The 22,967-nt window shown below is 42.4% G+C and overlaps 2 protein-coding genes across 7 annotated transcripts in view; both read right to left on the bottom strand.

The window, feature by feature from the left end:
• STAT1 (signal transducer and activator of transcription 1) overlaps nt 1-16,680 on the bottom strand; it is a 33,656-nt gene extending 16,976 nt beyond the window's left edge. For 2 of the 4 annotated variants that reach the window (XR_012650412.1, XM_075028011.1), the window contains exons 1-17: nt 16,555-16,679; nt 15,988-16,136; nt 13,519-13,647; nt 12,732-12,876; nt 11,340-11,438; nt 9,354-9,449; nt 8,529-8,607; nt 7,340-7,431; nt 6,575-6,726; nt 6,141-6,299; nt 4,676-4,768; nt 4,357-4,416; nt 3,107-3,136; nt 2,927-3,020; nt 1,959-2,000; nt 813-896; nt 179-277 (exon numbers count right to left, since the gene is read on the bottom strand). Coding sequence is in view for 3 of the 4 variants with exons in the window: in XM_075028011.1 (XP_074884112.1) it covers nt 179-277; nt 813-896; nt 1,959-2,000; nt 2,927-3,020; nt 3,107-3,136; nt 4,357-4,416; nt 4,676-4,768; nt 6,141-6,299; nt 6,575-6,726; nt 7,340-7,431; nt 8,529-8,607; nt 9,354-9,449; nt 11,340-11,438; nt 12,732-12,876; nt 13,519-13,646 (1,452 nt within the window). In the remaining variant the exon portion in view is untranslated. Of the gene's footprint in view, nt 1-178; nt 278-812; nt 897-1,958; nt 2,001-2,926; nt 3,021-3,106; nt 3,137-4,356; nt 4,417-4,675; nt 4,769-6,140; nt 6,300-6,574; nt 6,727-7,339; nt 7,432-8,528; nt 8,608-9,353; nt 9,450-11,339; nt 11,439-12,731; nt 12,877-13,518; nt 13,648-15,642; nt 15,742-15,987; nt 16,137-16,554 lie in introns of those variants that run through there. The other 2 variants (XM_075028009.1, XM_075028010.1) reach the window with 2 other exon arrangements.
• Nucleotides 16,681-18,627: 1,947 nt separating this feature from the next.
• Nucleotides 18,628-22,967, bottom strand: part of STAT4 (signal transducer and activator of transcription 4) — a 43,378-nt gene continuing 39,038 nt past the window's right edge. The window contains exons 23-24 of one of the 3 annotated variants that reach the window (XM_075028012.1): nt 22,454-22,562; nt 18,628-20,308 (exon numbers count right to left, since the gene is read on the bottom strand). In XM_075028012.1, coding sequence (XP_074884113.1) covers nt 20,282-20,308; nt 22,454-22,562 — 136 coding nt within the window. In that variant the 3' untranslated portion in view covers nt 18,628-20,281. Of the gene's footprint in view, nt 22,563-22,967 lie in introns of all 3 variants that reach the window. The other 2 variants (XM_075028013.1, XM_075028014.1) reach the window with 2 other exon arrangements.

A 22,967-nucleotide genomic window follows, 5' to 3' on the forward strand; every position in this document is an offset into this window, starting at 1 on the left:
ATATGGGTTTCAAACATTGCTCTGTTTAGGATAGGGAAGTAAGTCACTGTGCCTCTCTCTACACTTGAAGGCCATTAAGAGTCATATGCATGGAAAAAAATGCAGCAGCCACTTGTATACAGACAATGCTTAAAAATTACACATAGTATTTCTGATATAAGTTTTTTTTTTCAAATACCTTGGGATCAGTAGACAGCATGTTGAACCATAAGATAGAAGCCCATCCACTTGGAAGCTGGCTCACGTTTGAGATCACAACAATGGGAAGGGAGGTGGTCTGAAAGTGACCCAAAAGGAAACATGTCAGACTATCCTGTACTGCTGCTGCAGTCCTCCTCTAGATTACCCACAAACCAATTTCCATTGTAATTCCCTGCTTGCATGGTCTTAACTTTTTCACTCACAGTTTGTATGTAGGGGAGAAAATGTCAGCATGATGAAGTACTAGAAAGACTTAGGTGATTTTTGTCTGATTAAGACTTTCATTTAGTGTCAGTCATAGCACTGATATTAACGGTAGAGTTCATAGCATATTGCTTCTGAAATAAACGGAAAGCGGTATCTAGAGAGCTTAAAACACAGGGCTGGTTATCAGACACTTTGCAAAGCACATCTACTCTTATTTACCCAGAAATTTGACAGCATTCTCACTGTATGTGTCTATACAGAGATGTTGTGAGGTGCCATTCATATATTTTGAAAAAACTGAAAATGCTTGATATCCCAGTACTTAAAAAATAAAAAGATAGTTTAGATTGTCAGCATGAGTGACATACAGGAATTTAAGTCCATCTGATTCACCTAAGACATACCTCTAGGTCTATTACCAAGCCAGGCTGGCACAGCTGCGTCTCAAAACTCAGAGAGTGAAGCTCTTCAGTTACAATGAGAGGACCCTTTAAAAAAACAAACAAAACCTTTCAAGGACTGAAAATTGCTTGGGGGGAAGGTAAGGGGATTTATCATGGGGAAAAACCTTTTCTGCCCAAGATTACTTGCTGTAGACTTCAGAAACACTTTACAAGTTGTCCTGGTTTCAGCTGGGATAGAGTTAATTGTCTTCCTAGTAGCTGGTATAGTGCTATGTTTGAGTTGGGTATGAGAAGAATGTTGATAGCACACTCATGTTTTCAGTTGTTGCTAAGTAATGTTTAGTCTCAAGTCAAGGGTTTTTCAGCTTCTCATGCCCAGCCAGCAAGAAGGCTGGACGGGCACAAGAAGTTGGGAAGGGACACAGCCAGGGCAGCTGACCCAAAGTGGCCAAAGGGGTATTCCATACCATGGGACGTCCCATGTAGTATAGGAACGGCGGGGAGTGGGGGGCAGGAGCATTGCGCTTGGGGACTAACTGGGCGTCGATCAGTGGGTGGTGAGCAATTGCATTGTGCATAATTTGTTTATTCCAATCCTTTTATTATTACTGTTGTCATTTTGTTAGTGTTATCATTATTAGTTTCTTCTTTTCTGTTCTGTTAAACCATTCTTATCTCAACCCATGAGTTTTATTTCTTTTCCTGATTTTCTCCCCCATCCCACTGGGTGGGGGGGGAGTGAGTGAGTGGCTGCATGGTGCTTAGTTGCTGGCTGGGGTTAAACCACAACACAAGCCAAAGTCAAGTGACAATGCTAACTTCCTAAAACTGCCTGTTAGAATGGCAGGGTTTTGTTGGGTTTTTTTGGCTTCTACCTAGAAGCCAAAGAAAAATCTGTCTTTGCCAGAAAGTCCTGTTAAAGCTAGATACCAATGAGGGAGAGTCCAAAGGGACACCATTGTGGTAGTAGTTCTCACTTCTAGACACCTCCTACACAGATCACTTCCTAGAAACGCTGAAGTCCTTTCCTATTGATCTGTCATCCTGTGTATTTCTTCAGGGGGCTGAGCAGAGCATTATCTTGAAAGCCTGAATGCCTTTTTAGTATTATGCAAAAGCTTTACAAACAAGGTTAGTGCAGCTTACCTCATTTGTTCTGCTTCCTGCATTTTTCTGTTCTTTCAGTTGCTGCAAACAAACAACAAAAAAAACCAAAACCCATCACTCATTTACCTCAGCCACATATGCAAGTGGTAGAGGATGGAAATGTTTGCATGCCCTAGTTGCTCAACTGTATGCAAGCTTGCTGCATTAGTGTCTGATTCTATTTAGTTCTAAGCTGTGGAAGCCAAAGGATTAAACTGTAGGTAACTACTGCTCTTTTATAAACTATTCATCTGTGAAAATAGATATTGCACTGCTATAATGTAATGCCTTTATGTAAAGAGGCCTTATAAGAACAGAAGCAGTGTGAAATCAGGAAGGATCAGATGAAATACTCTTTTATCAAAGTACCTCTCTGAATTGGACAATAAACTCCAGACAGTGTCTGTTCTGGATGAGGAAGGGAGACTTCCATGTTCACTGGTTCAGGACTTGCATTTTTCCTTTCCTGTTAGTAATGATGGAACCAATCTGATTTATCTCACAATCTTCAGATCAAAAGTGTTATGTAGTCTGCTAAAAGCACTGAATTTCTTGTAGCTGCCCACTCCTAGACAACTTTCATCTTCCAGACTCAAAGTTCTTAAACTACCCCAAGCTTTCCTACCTATGGGCCTTCCTCTGAAAGGCCCAAAACAGCATTTCTAGGTTTTCTTTTTCTCCTTCCTCCAAAGAACTCATTGCAACATAAGCTGTATGGCAACAAATACTCTTATTTGCATTTCTGGCCCTGTTTCAGTGACAAAAGCAATAGCATTTCAATTGAAACAGGCCAAATACTTCAAAAAGGGAAGAACAAAGAAGGAGAGATGATCATAGTTCCTCTTACACAACGGTGAACAATGACTTCAATAACAAAAGCAATTTGTTTCCTTCCTACCACACCCTCTACCCACAAAATTAAATGGATGTGTCAATAAAAGAAAAAAAAAAACACAACAAAACCCTACCAAGTGCCTGAATTCTGCTGCTAGACTTCCATTAGTAGATTCTTCCATGTTCATTACTTTTGTGTTTGTTCCCAAAATATTAAATTTCCTGAACCTTCAAAAAGAGAGAGAGAAAAGAATTAAGTCTCAAATTCACTGAAAGAACCCAATATTAACATACCAAACTGTGATGTCACATACCCTTTGACGGAGTTCTTCTCACTCACATCTCTGTCAACGAAAAGAAAAGACAAATCTTTTCAAGATTCTGCCACAGAGAAAATGTGCATGTTTGTTTTAGTAGCTGACAGCTGACTGAGAACTGGCAAAATGCTTCTGTGAAATATTTTGTGTAAAAGAGGAGGCCATTGGTTTAAGCAGTCAAAATACATATTGTGCTACACAGGCTGTCTCTTACTGAGGCTTAAATTTTGCTATGGGGGCTTTATAATCAAAGAAAGTCCTTTCTTTTACTACACAGGTTTTAACTCTTGCTCTGAGAAAAAAACCCTACACAGTACTGTCATTCTAAATCTGCTTTCAAACCATACAACTTGTTGAATAAATTGCTGCATCACTTGAATCAGTTTTCCTACCACTCACAATTTTACTGAGGTGCATTATATCTGGTGCACTTCTCAAAGCCTCAGCTCACACATCCACCTAAGAATTTCTTTTCCTTTTCCCCACTCCCTGCAAGTTTCTGGACCCCAGAGCTGTTTCAAGTGAACAGAATGCCCCCTAAAAGCTTGAATGGGAAGACAAAAACCCACCTGCTTTCTTAAAAGCACAGCCACTATCATTATTTTGGAGGGCCTGTTACATTTCTTCCCCTGCCCTTAAAGTGCTAAATTCATCTGAACTGTAGTGCTTGCAAAAAGCTGAACTTGCTTACAAAAGACTGGTAGTAGACTGTTTAGATTGCTTTAAGTTTTTCACTAATTGAGAACATGTCACAGGTAGACTGTTTATACCCCTAATTCAAAAACAGCTTTAGGATAGCCAGATTCCTCACTAGAGGCTACCCAAAAAGTAAGATATTTTAAAGACAAGGCTGAATTATGTGACTGGAAACAGTGGAGTTTGATGCTACGCTTTCATCTAGTGCTAGGCCAAGTGAAACACCCACAACAGAGAAGTGGTTTTGCAGTGCACATGCTGTCCAAGTGCTGCTCTGTGCATAGACTGATTTAGCAGTAGTGAGCTCTCCTCAGCACACCTGAGTGGAACTGGTGGCAAGAAGCTGAGGCTGTCTGTACTTTGTGACATGTCTCTAACAGCAGAGGGAGATTTAGAGCAAAGGCATGGGTAAGAAAAAGGGAGGATATACCTGCTGCCATGGAGAACCAGCCTGCTTCTAGCCAACTCAACACTATGACTGCCTTTTGGATTTCTGAACATGGGGACTGCTTACCATTAACGTACACAGGGATGAGAAAAATGCAACGTACTTATCAAATAAAACTTTCACTTTCAAGTTGTAGTTCAACTCCTGCAATTTCACCAGCAATCTGGAAAGAGAATTTTTTTTTTTTAATAACTGAAATTGCAAAAGACAGGTTCTCTCAATACCCCCCCACTTCTGGTAAAGGGTAAAAGCTGAATGCAAGTTAAACTTTGCTAAAAGATATCCCCCTGCCACGTGGCACTTTCCTCCTCCTGACCTTAGCACTTGGACTACAGTATAAGATGTGCAATCCTCTCAGCTGTAGGAAGTCAATGACATGAAAGGCTTACCACAAAACAAGAAGGGGGAAGGGGAAAACATACCTCAGCTTTACAGTAAACTGTACTCCTGTCTTCAGGACTAATGGCCTCTGAGGATGTGTTGGCATGCAAGGCTGCCTCTCTACCACAAAGGAGCTATGGAAAGAACAGATCAAAGGGACTTTGATTTATCAATGTTGTCTTTAAGGAATAAGAAATTACATTAAAAGTGAACTTTAAAAGAATGGCGATTTACCAGTAGTACTATAGACTTCATTCATTCAGTTTCAGTCTACACAGAGGTCTGTGCGCTGGTTTCTTTCATTTGTATCAATGGGGCTAGAAATATTCCAAGTATAAAGTGATTTCATAAGGGTTGGCTTTTCCTAAATACACCGATGGCTTGAGGAGGCAGAGTGCTACCTCAAACTTCCCTGAAATCAAACAGCATGTAAACACTGTGATGTAACTAGCATAATCGAAGTGAGGAGTGTTGCTTCATTTGCCATTTGCAGTGCTTGCTAAATTCTTATGGTTACAGTGCTGTGCGACAGTGCTACATAACAATGTGTGCCCAAGGGCTAGATAAGCTAGCTGGGGATTTGACAAGGGCTAGCTAACCCCACAAAGCAAAATCCTGAGGCTAACCTATTCTGATACACCCCAAACTGTTGCTGTCTCGGGCACTTTTTGTGTAGCACTGTGCTGTATAGACATAACTCCTGAAGTATTTCTACCTAGGCAGCATGGAGACTTTTCCTTCCACTATACTCACAGGCAAGATAACTAAACAGCAGCTGAACTTCTACAGCTCTTCCTCATTGCCTTTGCTTCATTGAAAGGCAGTACCTGTGTCTTGCAATTGGAGATTAGTGGTCAAAGCATTTGAATGGGACTCTGGACACCTGTGTTCTAGCCCTCCGTAACAGGATGTTACCTACTGTATCTAAGCCCCAGCTCCTGTCTGCTAGATTCAAGTCTTCTGCAGCATTAATTTTTGTCTACTGTATGTCTACAGAATGGGACTCTGATCTTACGTGGGGCAACTACCAGTTACAGTAACTTGCATCATAGAGAATATACAGAGGTAGGGCTGGCCTCCCTATGCTGGAGACAAGGAGGATGTGTCCAGAGACAAAGGGTTGGAGAATCTAGTATTTATCTTGGGCATAGCTTCATGCAGATGGTTTCTTGCCTCCATTTACTTGAACTTTGCAGGGCTGAATCTTAAAGCAAGAAATGGACTAACAAACTAGAAGTTTGATTTTGTAATCAATGCACGCTGTAGTGTAGCTTCTCCGAACTTAAATGATGACTGATCACAAACCCTTTCCATGGGCCTAAACCTGTGGAAACCTTAGATAGGCTAAATCTCAAAAATGGTCATTTAGTTTAATGTTTGTGACAAACTTAGGAAAACCTCAGAAAATGCAAAGTTAGCATGCAGGAAATATTGAGGGAACAGAAGGGAAGGTGCTCTCCATCCATTTATTTATGCAAACACAAAAAGACCCGTCTTGACTGTTACCTCTGGATGAGTTGTTTGAAAAGACTGTATGTTCGGTCCTGCAGAACTTGTTTATTTTTTGTGATGGGATCAGGGTCATAGGTAAACTTCTGTTCCAGCTCCTCAAGCTTTTTGAGCTGCTGACGAACTTGCTGTAGACTTTCAGCAACAATGGTGAACCTACAATTATACAATCTTATTACTTTTAGCATGTTTTTGTATTGTAATAATGCTGAGACACCAGTCAGGTGACTGTGCCTTTGGACTAGGCAGTGCACAAAGAACACTTCCCGCTCATTGCAAATGTGGTAAGCTAATAAAATCAATGAAATGTAGTTACGCTGTGACAGAATGAAAATGTGTAATGTAAATAATCAGTCTATTTCACAGATCTGGTGTTCCTTCATAACACAGTTCAAGTTCCTGTCCAGTGCAGTCCTTGACTAGAGACTTACCAGTTCTGTAGCTGGTCAAGACAGGCGTTGGGTGGGCCACCAATGCATGCAGTCTGTTGCCTGTGTTTCCACTCCACCAGCTCCTCATTAATAAGAGCACTCTGTGTGTGCTCTGTGGTGTTCAGCAGCTGTACTATCTTGTTCACCACTTCCTATGGAGAATATTAAATTACCCTGTTTATTAAAAATACTTCATACAGGAAAATAAGTACTATTTTAGCTCATGCTATCTGTCTTGCAAAACTCTGCAAGAACCTCGAAGTAATAGTTTCTGTCAACACATCATGTTTTCTAAAAACACCTTCTTCTTTTTAGCTGGGGTATTTGCTAGATTAAGTGGAGAAACAAAGCATATTCAGTATTGCTGAATTCTGAAGAGCTAGTGTCTTGCATCCAAGTCCCAAGTGTATATCTGGGATCACCCAGTGCTTGCTGTAGATTTGAGCACTGCAATGAGAGTAAGCACATTTAACTCTAATATAGCCACCATTTTTTAAATCAGTGTTTTCCTCAAGATATGACATCTTTTTCCTTTCATTGTTCTTTTAGCTTTACCTGACAGTTTGATAAAGGTTGCTAGAAGAGAAATAAAATTGCTTACAGAGATCCTAGATTTTCAGTCAGGATGGAAAGAATGAAATCTTAGTTCAACTGAAAGTAGTAGAAAAGTTTTCTTTTGCATAATTTGTTATGTCAATCCAATGAAAATGAACATATGTTCAAAATGAAGTGCTGTTGCCTTCTGAAAGAAAACTTGAGCGCTACCTTTCTCTTGAGGTCAAGTGATAAAAACATCTTCTTGAGATTCATCTGTTCTTTCTTGAATTCCTCCTGTGACACACCATTGGACTCAAGCTCTGTAAAATAAATCCCAATTGTGAAGGTGAGGCTGAAGGAGTGCTGAAGTATGGGTGGCAGAAACACTGCGGGGAGGAGGTGACCTGCCTGGCTAATGTCAAGCGAAGTATATTTTTAAAGCTTAAGAGAGGAAACATTTACTGTCTCCTAGATTTTTTTTTTTTTTATTCCTCCTTTCCCCCTTCTGAAAGGACACAGTCTATACTTAAAGCACTAATGTAAGGAAAAGCCACTATCCCAGTAATTGAGATGTAAATTTGCTTGCTTTTCAGAGCAAGAACTTGATTTAAAATAGTGATTACATTGTGTAAAGATACACACTGAGCTATTTGTTGTCATGCTGACTTCAGACATGAATCGTTCATATTACTCAACCTGGCAACAGATGTTAACTGTTATTTCAAGGGAGGATGTTTACAGCCTCCTGAGGGTAGCCCAGGCTGACAGATCCTACATAGTCACCGTAGCTACTACCTCTGCTGCCTACTGACCTTAAGTTAGAGGTTCCCATCTGCCTCACGGAAGTGCTACCTGCCCCCAAGTACAAAGAGCAAGACTGTGGCTCAATGCTCCCCTTAGTATCTTCTGAACGTGTCCCTCTTCTGAGGGACAGTCAACTGTCAATTTGTGTTGGAAGCTGAAGCCTTTTCTAGAACAAAGTAGTGAAAAAGAGAGACAGATCTATATAATGAAACCAGTGTGGACTTAGAGCTGCATGTGCTTCCCTCAGTACACAAAAGCCTACAAAACTTGAAGCAGGAAGGCATTTGTGAAATACAATATGGCAGAGAAGCCTAAACTTAACTATTTAGGTGTATGGTTGAACAAGTCAAAGTCTATAGGGTTTGCTATTTCTAGTAGCAAAGGGACGTAAAGGACAAAGGAATGCTGCGTTAATAAAGAGGCTCTTGTCAGAACAGACAGATGCAGAGAATGCATTTTTCAGGAATTCAGGTTTTAGCATAAAGCAGAATTAATGAAGGAGGGACATTACCTGTAAGTTTGGCCGCATATCGTTAGGTTTAGTTTCCTGACATAAGACAGCAGAATTTACTCTTACAAACCATATGCAATAGGGTATGTCCTTGATACTCACCTCTATTCTGCAAGGTTTTACATTTAAAGTCATATTCATCTTGCATATCCTCTAATGTCTTGATGTCTTGCTCCACATCCTATAAGGCACAAATGAAGGTGGCCACAATTATTCAATACTTTCATGTAATGCAAGACTACTTCTGATTAGGAACTGGCTGGTACCAGCCCTTTACAGAGACGAAGTCCAGTTTTGTAGCAATGCCTTTTCCTGGAACTCCCTAACAGGAAATATCCCTAAACTTAATCACCTTCTATTCACTCTCCCTCCCTCTTCTCAGCTAACTAAAATCTGTTAATTATAAAATACCAAAAAGCCCTTACTGTCTAGCCATATAAGTTTAGGAGAGTTTAAGAGTTTACGAGAACCTAGGCTACAGTAGAAAAACTTGGAACAGCACATAGAATTTTAAACAAGATTTCAAATTCTTGGATATTGCTTGGAGAAAAGCTTTCTGTCATGACAGTATTTGTTAAGACAATAACCATCTATATACTAAATGAAAATCTATCTTCTAGTTAACAAGAAATTGGTCAGTATATGATTTCTTAAGAGGGTTTTTTCAGTTGCTAGTATTTCAGATAGGTAAAATGTTGTTAAGATTTAGGCACAAGAAATTTGATCTTGCTAAACCAGTCAAATCCCAATGTGTATTATGGTGCTACTGATAAATAATTACTTTCTCTTTTCAGACAATCACTCATTATAGACTTGAAAACCAAGCCATTCCATTATTTTTTGTCATTTTAGGAAGTTTATGTACTGAAAGCTTTTCAACATATGTGAAGCAACAAACAGTACTTTAAATAGTTATACTATACTTACTATAACACTGTTTTTTACAGCCTTAACTTTTGCATCAAGCTCCTTCTGTTTGTCCAGCATCCCAATCACAGTGTTCTGTATGCTCCCCACTTCCATCTGAGGGAAGCAAGTAGAACAACAACAGAAGTCAATCCAGAGTGACGCATGACAGCAAATACTTTTTCCATTAATGTAACTTAGTGGCTTTTGTTGACAAACAACATGATGAAGTATGGCTTGTTCTGATAAATCATACTAAGGTCTTATAATTTAAAATCGAGGTCAGGTGAATTTGCAAGAAACAAGGGAGGATTAAAAATGCCTGTTGTGTGGTAATGCTGCATTTTTTCATCATAGCAATACAAGCTATAAACATATTCCATTTTGTCTCTGCACAAATCCATTATTTTGTTTGCTTATCTTCATGTATCTTCTAAATAAATCTCAAGAAAACAACAACCCTTTAGGCTGGATGACATCAAGTATTAGATTCATCTATACAAGATATGGGGGGAAACAGGCTAAGAGCCAGAACAAGATAGGTCTGTGTATAGGCAAATGGGGTAACCTGGTGTGCAGTTTCTTTCCTACAAGGGATCTGAGCACATTTTATATCTCTGTATAGTTTCTTTGAAAGCTGATCTCAATACCTCTCAATGCCTCAGTTTATTGCATGACATCACTCAGGGAGAACTGCAGTAATTTGAAAGACAGGATTTTCTGTTCCACACATTAACAGTACTATTGGTGTTAAAAACTTGCTGTTCCTCCAATGTGGGACAGTCAGGTATGCATTATTGCTCTGATTAACACTTCAACTTACACTAAGGTCATCTAAAGTATTTCTTTTGGTAAACTGCCAAAGGTCCCCCATCATAGATTTAAGTCAGACTATTACAGCAATCTAAGCATACTCTAACATTCAGGATTCTCCTTTGGTTTTTATGATGCTTTTAATTGTGCCTGCTCTGCATTTTATCTTCTCAGCTTTGAGAAATGAGAACACTTACCAGAAAGCAGAGGTAGGGCATGGTGTTGTACCTACTGCCAACAGTAAGTATAGGAGGACTTATTTCTCTTTTTGATGACCCAAATATATTGCATGCTGCCAGAACAGAAACTGAACAGCTGTGCTGCAGCTGCAAGGGCTTTGTCAGAGTCACATTTTTAGAGGAGCTGTTCTGGACACAGCTGCATTAGGACCCTTGTTGAAAGCCTGTGCCTGAGTGCTGCTCTCACTCTAACACTACGCATTCAAAAACTTGCCCTAAAGGGAAGTATGTAAGTATCAGAACCTAACATGCTCGGTTAGTCATCACTTTACTACTACATAAGTAGATTACATCTAGCTATATAGTTTGCATGCCTTTCCCAACTGCAGAATTTTTTTTTATTACAAAACAGTTCTCCTTGCAAAGGAAAAAGCAAGAAGATGAAAAATCAGAGAATAGATGAGGAAGGAGAAGAATATGGCTTTACCTATGGTTCAGAGGAAAGAAATGGGCTTCTTTTAAAAAACAAAAATAGAAAGAAATACTTGGGAGATAACTGGGAAGGAGAACAATGCATCATTTTCCCAGAGAGACAGTCCAGAGAAGCACCAAGGCTCAGTTGCTTAATACAGAGTAAATTAAGGAGTAAAATGCAAAGAAAAAAGCTAAAATCTTGCTGGAGAAATAAGACAAGCACTAATTATTAAACTGTAATAAAATTTGATGAGCACATCAGGCTATAGTACAGAAGCATTAAAAAAATGTATAGCTTTTACATCACTCAAGGCATAAAAATTACATCCTGGCCATCTCCCCTCCAAATGCTTCATACAGCACAAACAAGCCACACTGTCCAGCTGGTACATATAGAGTGTTCACTCTTCTGTCTTTAAGAAACATATTGCTGAGCAGAGAGAGGACAGTCTGTTTCCTCTTCCAGTCTTCTTCCACTCCCCCTGTCCCAAATAATAGGAAAGGGTAGATACAACTGCAGTAGACATTCCAAGACTGTTACCTGATTTGACAACTGGGCACTGTTCAGTATTTTCCTCTCTTCTTTCAGACAGTTGTAGATGATCATTGCCATGTGTATTGGGTCTTCTTGGAAGTTATCCTGGCATTAGAGACAGTCTATTGTTAAAGTTCATGCCCATAATTTCTTGTCCTTCAGTAAACCGACTGGCAAAAAGATTAGCGGGTGACTGTGTGTGACCCTCAGGGCACATACTGCTCATAGCATGCTCCAAGACTACAGGGAGTGTGACAGCTACAACCATGTCCAAAAATGAGTTTCTATTTAAGTTCATTAGTGTACAAAGAGATGGGACTTAGCACAAAACAACAGGAAAGGGTCAGAGGCATTACTGGGAGAAGTGAGATACTACCCTGCAGTCCTAGAGAGAGCTCATCCTCTCTCTCGAGCCACCCTTCCACACCTTTGAAGTATAGCTGCTGGATTTAAAGGGCGCTTGTTCTAGTTTGACAGGTACAGCTCTTGCACAGTGATCTAAAGGAGATATGTTAGCTGTGATTTATAAATGCATAGTTAAGGCTGGATACAAATTCAACCTTACTGTTCTACATGCATACAAAGTTGAAACATGCTCTGGATTGAGCACTGCCCTTCTTGGCCCAGGATGGTGCTGCCCCAGGGGGTTGCTGAGCTGTACCAGCCTTCTTGACTGACTTTTCCTTGCTGATCTATAGTTACTAGCAGATAAATACAGCCTGGTCATGTTCTCCTCTCTTCAGAAAACGGTCCCCTAGTCACTGACTTGTGTTGAGGAGAAGCTAGGTGTGTGGGAAATAGACTGTGGAGAAGGTGACTCTATGGAAGATCCTCTGGCATAGAGCCCTACAGGGAGGAAGCGAGGTCTGACTAATGAAAGTAATTAAGTCCACTAAGGGTATGTTCTGCATTGTCACTCACTACCAATTGCTTTGGCCCTTTTCTTTGTCAGTAGAATATGATGCACAGAAGTGCTGTCTAATGACAAGTCCTTTGCTATTAAATGTAGTTCTGCAGTTATATGGGAAGAAGTCCTTCCCCCGTGTTTCTTCTGCATCAGAAGCTTATTAGGACACTGATGAAACCAGCTGGGGAAGTGGTGGGGTAAGTGAAACTACATTCGAGTAAGTGCTCCAAATACATATAGTAAACACCTTACAAACTACAACTTTCTCTTTTTCTAGAGTTCTCAGAAAATGTATCTGTACTGGTAATGAAACTGTAACTTTCTAGCCAATTAAAACAAAAATGGAGCCACATTTGAATTCTGACTTTTAAATTAGGATTCTCACACATTCTCTGTGAAAATCTCTCGCAGTAGGGTAGTTTGCTTAGAGGCATCCAATTGCACTATTGAAGCAATTCAGGCAAATGTATAGGCATATACCCCAGCCATACCTGAAGATTACGTTTGCTCTTCCTTATGTTGTGTTGCAGTAAAAAGTTGTTTTCTATCAAGAATCTACTAAATTGATCATCCAGCTGTGACAGCAGGTCATGGAATAACACCGTAGCAAAAGATACGTTGTTGGCTGCATGTTCCCTAGAATAATTTAAGGCATGCTTCTATTAAAAACACTTTCAATAGAGCATTCAAGAAATGCATACAGGAGTAGCTTATTTTAATCCCAAACTCCAGTTGTAGTAGATGCAATCAGCAAGAATTACCTTCAAACATAAGCCAGTTTCATTCTCTCAACTTTGACTTTACTTTCCTTGATATAGAAATGTCGCGTTTCTCTGTATTATTCTTGCCATGTTCTGTGCAACTTCATTTACTCATTCCGTGCACATCAAGAAGCTAAAAGTGAACCTGATGCATGCGCATGTTGTACCACTCTTCTAAAAGAAGACACTGCACAGAAATCTTGGCAAAAGCTCAAAGTCTGCAAACAGCGAGAGACTGAGCTGCCAAGGTCTGATCGATCTTAAAACAGCTGCTTTTGTTAGAGACCAACCAAGGGAAATATGAGATAGTACACTTGTTACTCTAGGTGTCAGACCCCTCTAGGAAGCCCTGAAGAGGGGCAGGAACACAGGCTATAGCACCCACACAGCTACTGAAGTGTCCTACCAGCAAAGGTTCACCTAGCAGCTTGCTTCCCCAGTGTTTTTCTGCTGCCCATAACAGCATGTACGAGAACATTGCTTATCACACAACCTGAAGGCCAATTTCTATGCTTACCAATCCTGATTCTCCAGCCACTGTGCCAGGTACTGCCTGATTTCCATAGGAAAGCTGTCATCGTATAGCTGGTGAACTTGCTCCAAAAACTTGGAATCAAGTTGCTGTAGCTGGTACCACTGAGTCATCCTGAGGAGGGCAAAACAAAAATCAGTGTAAATGTTTAAGTAGTATTTGGACTAAACTGCTGAAAAGTAACTCATTTAAAGTTTTCATGAACAATGGCAAAATTGGAGGAGTAGGAAGGAAAAGTATTTCCAGCAAACAAAACCATTTTATTTTCATCTGTAACAACTGTAGAAAGCTAATGATTAAAACTAAATACAACTTCTTCTGTGCTTGTTTTAATAAAAAAAAAATAAATTGCAAATTAAGAGAGTGTGCTATTGCATGAAAAATAACTCAAAGCTGTATCACCCTTCCCTATGAAAATTTTTTTTTTTTTTTCCTTTGAAGCCCTTTTCACAGCATTTAGGGTACAGGTAGTGTTACTGCTCTCTTGCTTAGTAGGGATATGGGAATGAGGACCTATGTGTTTGATACCTGTACTCTGCAGGATCAAGACCCTGTATGTGGAGTTTCACCTTTTGTTGGTGCAGGTGTATTCCCCACTGCTACAAGGTGGAAAAAGCGTGAGTGGAAAATCAAAGAAACCTTTAGGGGCCCATTTTCAGGTGTTATGTGCGTCGTCACTTTACGCTCTGAAAATGGACTAGATCTCAAGTAAGTTTAAATGGAGAAGTATTGGGAGCTGTTTTTTTCTACTATATGCTTTAGTTCTCACGATCAAATTTTCAGACACAGGTTACTTAAAATGAACTAACATGACTGAGAGAAGTCATGCTGTACAATAACAGTTCTATAACAGAGTGGTTGTGTGTTCTGACGTATGGCCTCTGGCTGCAGACCAGTTACCATCTCCTCACTGGGCTGCAGGTTAGTGTCCTGTAGCGGAAATGGCATGTAAAGATATGTCCAAGGAACAGTCCAGGCCGAGAACATGGGTGGTGAGACACAAGTCCAATTGCATCTGCAACTTTTAAAAAAGGGTGACAGTTCCTATGCAAGGAACAGGGCAGCACTGGGGTGGAGGACTATCTTATACATGGCTTCCTGCCAAATTCATTAGTGTTTGCATGTCAGTTCCCTCAGCTGCTGAGTGGCATATGCTACCTATGAGAAGCAAATGAGAGTAAAAACTGCTATTATGTTTAAAGTGAGGGCTTTGAGGATTTTGATGTGCATGGGATTTGGACTACAGGTAACACAGCACTTGAGTATGCTGTAGTGGCATCAAGGCAAACAGTTAGAGATGACATTGGTGAGGAAAGCTGGAAGAATTTGTCTCAATGCATGAAGTTAGTCCATTGTTTTCCCTAGTGCTTAAACGAAGATGTACTCCAATCTCTCTGTGTCTTAAAGCGACTAGACTGGGAGAGGACCTGGGAGCGGTGGCAGAGAACCAGCCAAAGAGCCGGTTACAGTGCAATATGATATTGCAGCGAATGCACCCCTTGGGGATGCAAGATGAGAAACACTGAAAAAGTGGTAAGTCGGCACCTTTTTGTAGAGAAGGCATTAGAGAGACCAATAGTGGGACACAGGGCTCAGCCTGCCATTGACAAACTGACAAGCGAGGTGGTGTAGGACAGAAAGGCCGTTTTGCTGTTCTGCCTTCCCTTGAGTATGGGCAATAGCATCGCAGTCCGTGTGCACCTCTGGAGAAAAGGGCCTTATCTGCAGCTGTGCGGGTCTGCGTGCTTCGGCAACACCCGTGCTCGAGGCTGCCTTCCACCGCTAAGCTCGGGCACCTTCCTGGCTGTGCTCTAACCACGTTTAAACCCCGCCGCCTCCTAGCAATTCCGTTCTTCGTCTCATTCCCGACTTCCCGGGCGATCGCCGCCCAACCACGCGCGGCAGTTCGGGAGCAAAGGGCGAGGGACAGCCGTCCCTGCCGCCTGCGACCCGGCACGCCTTCCCCCGCCACGGCGGCTCGGCCAGCCCGCGCCGCGTGTCCCTCCCCGGGAGGGCGGGTAGACCTGCCAGCCCCGGCCCGCTCTCCCCGCAGCCGCTGGCGACCGTCACCCACCCACCCACCCGCGCGCGCGCGGCGCCCGCACTTACTCGTGGGAAGAGGCCGCGCTTCCACTCCGCGCCGCGACCCTCGCTCGCGCCGACAAATACCCGCAGAGCCGCGGGGCTGGCGGCTGGTGGCAGGGCCAATCAGAGCCCGGCCCCCGCGGCCTCGGCCAATGGGAGCGCGGCGGCGCCGGGCTGCCCCGCCCACGGCCCCTTCCCTTCCCCGTGGGGCAGGCGGGGTGTTCCCGGCGCGGCGCTCCCCCCCTCCCCTGGCCTCCGGGGCCGCCGGCCACACCGGCGAGCTCCGCCGGGGCCTGCCGGCTGCCCCTAATAGTTGCGCAGGGTTTGCCGGCAGAAGCACCGCACGTACAACGTAGAGAGAGGCTGCACCTGTTAGGGAAAGGCCGTCCGGCGGCGCGGCGACGCTGGCAACGGCAGGCGAGGCAGAACCGGGTGAGCGCCGTCCCCGGGGACCGGCCTCCGCCTCTGTCGGCTTGTGGCGCTCCCGAGCAGCGTTCGGAGCGGGCGGTGTTAGGAGTCTGGAAAGGTGTGAGAGAAGGTGCAGCCGTTGAGAAGGAGCCAGCAGACGTCTAAGAAGTAGGGTTTGTGAGCAGAGGTACCGGGGGCGAGGGAAGCCCGGGCTGCCGCCCGGGGGGGAGGCGGTGCGGTCCTGGTGTCCCCACGGGAAGGGGGGCGACCTTGTCAGGAGCGGAGACCGCGAGGAGATGAGTCCCGCTGCCCCAGGAGGAAAGGCACTGACGTGCAAAGCTCAGCGGGCCATCTCCAGACGGCAGCCCAGGACGGCAAGCTAGCCCGCGGGGGGCTGCTCTGAGGACGCGACAGGTTCGCTTACACGCCGCGCGCACCCCGCGGCCTGAGCCCCCGAGGAGCTGTTACTGCACCGCCGTGCCGCTCCCCCCCTCTCCTTCGGAGCCAGCTGCCGTGCCTCCCCCTTACCTCTCGGGTAAGGCTCCGGGAGCCGCGCTGACAACCCTGCCCAGGGACCAGCGCGACGGCGCGGTGCGCGCGGGGGCCGCCTCCCGGCTGCACCCCGCCGACCCCGGCCGGGCGTAGTGCGCAGGCGCGGCGGCGGCGGGAGGGGGAGCGCCGAGGCGGGAACAGCCGCGCCACGTGACTTCGGGGAAAGGCGGCGGGGAACCAGAAAGGGCCGGCTGACGGGAAGGCGAAAGCGAAAGCCGTGGCGGCCCGGCCGCGGCCCCGGCCCCCCCCCCCCTCCCGCCTCGCCTTCCCCCCGGCTGGCCGCACGGCTGGCGACGGCCACCGCAGCGTCCCCTCTCTGACAGCCGAGCCGTCGGCTTCAGCGGCGAGCAGCCGCTTCGGGCCCCGGGCGGTGGCTGGCACCCGGCCCTGGCCCCTGGGCCCTGGCCCCTGGCGTGGCGGTGCCAACCGCCCGGCCCGGCCCGGCTTTCCCTAGCTAGGCAGCAGCGGCTTGTTTTCCTCATCGTCGCCATATACTGGGGTTGAAAGCGCTGGAGGTTAGAAGTAGTTCTGAACTGTAAGCAGTAGGAAGCGACCTGCTTCTCACCTTAGCAGTAAGAAAATCTTTTGGTTTTCAGCACCTCTTGGTGAAATACCGGGTTGGTGTAGTAATGGGCTGGCCCTGGAAAACAATAGCTGGCGCATAAAAGTCTGCAAGGGTGGCCAGTCTCAACTGGCTGCGTTGCATGGGTGGAAGAAAGGCATGCAAGTGCAATAAAGGATTGTACGAACACAGTTGCGATTGTTAGTTTATGAACTGTAACACAGATTTCCACCCAAGTTACAGAAACTAGGAATGCTTATGCAGGTGGCTGAGTGTTTTAATCATTCCCGGCATTTTGTCAGTTGAGAATTCTTATCTTTTGATAAAAAGGTTTCCTTCACAGTATCTTTCTTGCATCAGTCTTACTCTCTAGGATGCCGTTACTGCTACTTAGACACGCGTCGTCTTGTTTGATCTTGTCTCATGTATGAAGTGTCAACAAAGACCGGAAGAATGAAAGTCCAGGCTTTGGTGCAAGTCTCCAGGATACTTGGATCCTTTTTGGTATCCTTTGTATCCCCCTCTCTCCTCAGATGGAGGAAACAATTCTTAGTCCATGGAAGAAATAAGTAAATAGAAGGTCTGTTTGGTAAACATTGTGGTACGAAATGCTACTAAGTAGAGATAAATGTTGCTTTAGATAAAAGCTATAGTAGAAGGTAACTGACAGTTTTTACATTTGTTTCATTTGAATCATTACAGTGATGTGGCAAGACACAAAACACAGAACAATTATGCGATTTTTTTTTCCTCTTGTTATTTTCTACTTTGCTGCTGCAAAACACAGTGAAAGCACAAGCAGGGTTAGTAAAAGTACTTAAAAGCAGATGTTTTGTTTCTTCTGGCAGTACCTGAGGCAACCCTTTCAGCGTGCTTTTCCGCGCCCCACCCCCCGTCATTTTGCTAGAGAACCCTGTTCTTACTCAGTGGCATAAGGATAAAATTCTCACTTTTTTAATGGATGGAGGATTGGGCTGTATACATTTAACTTATAGAAAATGACTAATGACTCCAACGTTCCTCTAAAGCAGGAACTGATTTGAAGTAATATGCCTCTCACGTAAATGTTATATCTACCCCATTGCAAAATCTGTTTTAAAACAGAAACTGTAATGCCAAAACCTGATCCACAGTGCTATTCAGTAACATGAAATATATTGTGTTCAAGTCAAGACTTGACAGTTTTGAAGAGTTGCTTTGTACAGGAAGGAAGGAGAGAGAAGATTGATTCACGTGCTACGCGTGGGCCTTTTTTACAGTACTTCTCATGAAGGTTAGGTGGTCAAAAGCATAGGGTACCCTCCATTTTGTTTGTATTAATATTGTGAGAACAGGTTAGAATGAAAAGGCAGGCAATAGCTGATGTGAGGTGAAGTTACATTTGCTGCTTTAGAAATCTGTTACTGCTTGTAGTTCAGACTTGAGATCAACAAAATGATGGCAAGACTCTATTTTTGTTGTATCTTGAAAAAATTCCACAGAAGTCCAGGTATCCAACTTTAAGCCAAAATCTGTTTTTATTCATACTGCTTATATAAATTACAGACGTTTCCAAACTATATACACAATTGCTCTTATTTTTCTGGCGAAATATTTATACATGATGCTTTCTGAGAGGAAATTACTTCCTATCTGCAGCTTGCTTTGAATCACTCAGATTAATGAAGAGAGAGATGGTTGTTAGTTTAAAACCTACTCCCATGTATCAGAGAAATATCTCATTACTCTGTTTCCATTCGCTTGCTTTCAACTAACGTCAATAATATGGGTGAGTGGAGTGAGTAAAAAAGGAGAAATGAAAGTAAAATCCAGGTCTTACTGATTCAAGGAGGTTATGTTTTCATCCCAGATGTCTAATTTGTACCTACTCAAGAAGAGTGCAAGGTGCAAATGCTCAAGTGTTCGTATGTATTTTAAGAACTTTGCATGCTTTAACCACGTATTCTGCAGACAACAATTAAATCTTGAATGAGCCTGCATATATGAAATACAGTGGTCTTGAATTGCCTCTTTATTTTATTAACTGAGTTTTTAGAGATAATACCAGGGAAAAAAAGCCCAACAAAACCGAACAATCCAAACACAGCACTAAACAGTGACTGAAAGAAAAAAAAAAAAGCTTTAAAAAGGTAGTTTACCACTTATATATAAAAACTAGTTATTCTGCTTATTAAATGAGTCTCTGACAGGCATGTAGTATTCTGTCATGTAGCATGAATTGCCCAGTGGTCAGCAAATGCTGCAGCTCCTCAGTAACTTTTTAAAAACCGTGCTTCCCAGTCCATATTTACCAGGTAGTATCCAAACTCTGTCAGATCAGGATTTTTTCTTTGTAGACTTTCTGATAGTACTTGCTGTAGTATCTGAATGCTTCATGCACAAATAGATTTACTTCTGCAGCTATTTTGTGAGAGGGGTAAGTTTTACTAACCCTCTCTTTCAGTGGCAAAATGGAGGCAGCCTTTTTCACACCACAAGTGTTGTGTCTGTTTCCTTTCTGAAACTCCCTTCTCTTCCCATCCTTGCCTGCCTGCCTGCCTTCCACAACTTCTGCTGTGGTGGCAGATAAAAATCTATGCTGAAGGTGGTTCATCTTTGGGAAAAAAGCAAACCCTGGACACCTATGGGACATTCAAGCTCAGGGGGATGAGAATCTTTGCTTTAAAACAGAAACTAAATCAATGGTATACAAGGTGATGATTAAACAGAAACTATTTAACATAATAAATCCTAATTTCCCCCAAAACATTAACATCTTCAGTTATCCTTATATGCCGTTTTCAGAAGCAAAACATTTTGTTCTTATACTCTCATATTTACAGCAATTCTGTGGATGTTAATTCCGCAAGTAAAATTTATACCTGCTGGACCCCACTGAAGTCAAACGACTTCCAAGCCAGAAAGGATCTGGCCTTTTATCAGTGAGGACAGCAATTCTGACTTGCAGGAAGCTATTTGTAATCACTAGGGAGAAGATTCCTGGTTTACATGGTATTGATAACAGAAAGAGGCCCAAGAATAACATCATAACGGTTTCCAGGAAATGCTGATATACAAAGATGACCAAAAAAAAAAATAATTTACTGCATCTTTAACCCATCCAGTGTTCACGTGATTACTAATTTTTCCAGTATGTGAACTTCAGTCAGTTGAGTAAGGAGAACTCAGCTAGAAGAAAAGAAGGAAAAGATTAGTCTCATGGGAGTTACTGCTGTTCATTCAAAAATAATTGCAGATGAAACCTTCTTTGGCTCAAGGTAACTGGTCTGTCATTTTGACAATGTAATACAAACTGGTAAGGATCTGAGGATCCTGTTTCTAATTCTTTACAAAACATAGGAATGCTCATTAGAAAACACTGTGTGGGAAATAGTTGCAATAAAAATGATACATGTTTTTATATGAACTTTTGTGTTTCTTGGAGCCTATGGATATATATAGCAGGGTTCTTACTGGAGTCTTGTTTTCCTGACGGGTAGGGGAATCGGGGGGGGGGGGGGAGGGGCACGGATAAAAGGGCATTCAGCAAGACTGCAGAAAGTATATCTTGCTAAGACTGAGTTACTGAGTTGTAGGGTATTTTGTCCTGCTGCAGATTTCACTCTAGTTCTCTGCATCTTACGCTTTTTTTTTTTAATTGGCATCTCATGGAGAAAAAGTATTGCTTTAATAATGCAGATTGTGTGCTTACTCTACTTAGACAGCTCTTCACCAGGGTAGATTGTTGTGTGAATTTGGGATGATGGAGAAAAAACCTCCATATTTTCCTCATTTCCATTTAGCAAAGTAAATAGAATGGAAAAAGGAAGGAAGGAAGAAATTTTTTAGAAATCTTTCAAAACTACCCCCCCCCCCCCAATTTCTAGCAGAACTTGAAAACGTTTCTAGTAAGAGCCTCCAGAAATTCACCTAGCATCTAGCAGCATTGAACCACTTATCTAGTACCCTTAAAAACCGCAACATGATTGTATTTGATCGTCCCAATTCATCACCTAACACATTCTTTTTGTGCGGTTATAACCCCAAAAGATGGTAATGGTCACAGCTCATTTGGAAGCTCTGGACAGAACTGGTTTGAGAATTACTGTGCGTGCTAAAAGAAACCAAAAACGTTTGGAGCCTGATGATAAACAAAAGTGAAGCCAATTATTCTTTTCACTGCTGAAACTTTAGGAAATGGAACACAAATGCCGTTTAGAAGGTCAGAGCTGTTTTCATATGTACAAACCAAACGACAAATGAGTGGGAACATGTCTCAAATTGGGTGTGGTAGGTTTTAACGCAGAATTTTCATTCAGGCTAGTATTTCAGTTTTAGCTGAAGAACTAGTTTGTCATGAGCGTTATCAGAGAAAAAGGTGAAGAAGCAAGAAAAGATACTTTGCTCTTGAATAGATCTTCAGCTTGGTGTATATTAAAAAACTCCTCTATTTGTATATAAAGTTTAACTGTGCTTCCAATCATCGACAGTCAGGATTCTGGTTTAGTTTTGTTCTGTTTGTGGGTGAGGAGGAGTGTTTACAGAAAGGCATTTGAAGGGGAGTTGACAGGCTTTTAAATACATAACCATTTTAAGATCATAAATCATTGAACATACAGAAAACTAAGAGCTAGTATTAAGAAAGGAGGTTTTCTGTTAAAGCTGTTAAAGCCAAACCACTGTAGCGTTTCCTGATAGAAGTCTGCTGGACAAATCCCCAGTGGGTATACATCAGTGCTCCAAGTACTCTAAGCCATGATGATTTGGAACACAATTTCTAGTCAATAAGAGGAAAATATTTTTAATAGGACATTGGTACAGTATTTTCCCAACCTTTCTGTATACTTAGTGAATATTATTTTATTTAGTTGACTTTTAATTTCTCACTTTGGCATCCCATGTAGAAACTTGCAGCATGGCAAAGTTGTGCAAGTTTGCTGAATTGGAAATTTTTATGTTCCTTGTGCAGCTTTCCTGAGCAAGTTGAGTCCTTTGTGCTATCTACAGAATTAGTGTAATTGTTATGTATTTGTCAGTATAAAGGCTTTGTTTGTGCAAGAACTATGGGATCTTTGAATAATGACATTCATGGTTCATTGGCCAGTGTGTCAGACAATTTCATATAACACAGTGCTTCCAAGTATGCTTGCAGCATCCTGTCCCATTTAGAATAGGAAACGTCTGTACCATCGTTTCTGAATGTAATACAGCAAATGATGAAAGAGCTCTAATTTTTTCATAATTGTACAAGCAACCTTTTTATAACCAGCATCCGAGTTGTACATGTCCTGTTTGCTTAGTATTAACTTATGAATGGAAAAGTTTGCAACATACAGCAGTTTCAATCACTGTGGGACTCAGGTGTTCTCTCAGCACAGCATAAACGCTTGGAGACATTGGAAGAAGATCTGACGGAGAATGTGGATCTGTAGAATCATTTAAGCTTAAAAAAAAAAACAAAACAAAAACCACAAAAATAATCTTAAAAGCAACCTAAATCCCTCTAACTTGATGCGCAGCAGTGGAGTATGGTGAATGCTTATTAAGTTAGTTAAGCCTGTGCTCGGGCTTCCTGGTGGCCCTGTAAGCACATGCCAACAACCTGGTAGACATTTAAAAATGTAGGAGATAGGACCAAGGGAAGAGAGGATAAACTTGACTCTGTAATGTCAGCTGCTGGAGAGAAAAAGGAGGCAGTGAAAGATCAGAGTAGATCAGAGTACTGGAAAGTCTGCATTCAATTTTTACAAATGTTTTGCCACATGGATGCAAAAAGCACTGTAGAAGTGAAGTTCTTTACTTGCTTTTCTTGTCCTTAGCAGTCCTTGGCCAAATAAAAACATGTGAT

This window comes from Buteo buteo, chromosome 5 (assembly GCF_964188355.1).
Source record: "Buteo buteo chromosome 5, bButBut1.hap1.1, whole genome shotgun sequence".
In the NCBI taxonomy this organism is placed as follows: Eukaryota; Metazoa; Chordata; class Aves; order Accipitriformes; family Accipitridae; genus Buteo; species Buteo buteo.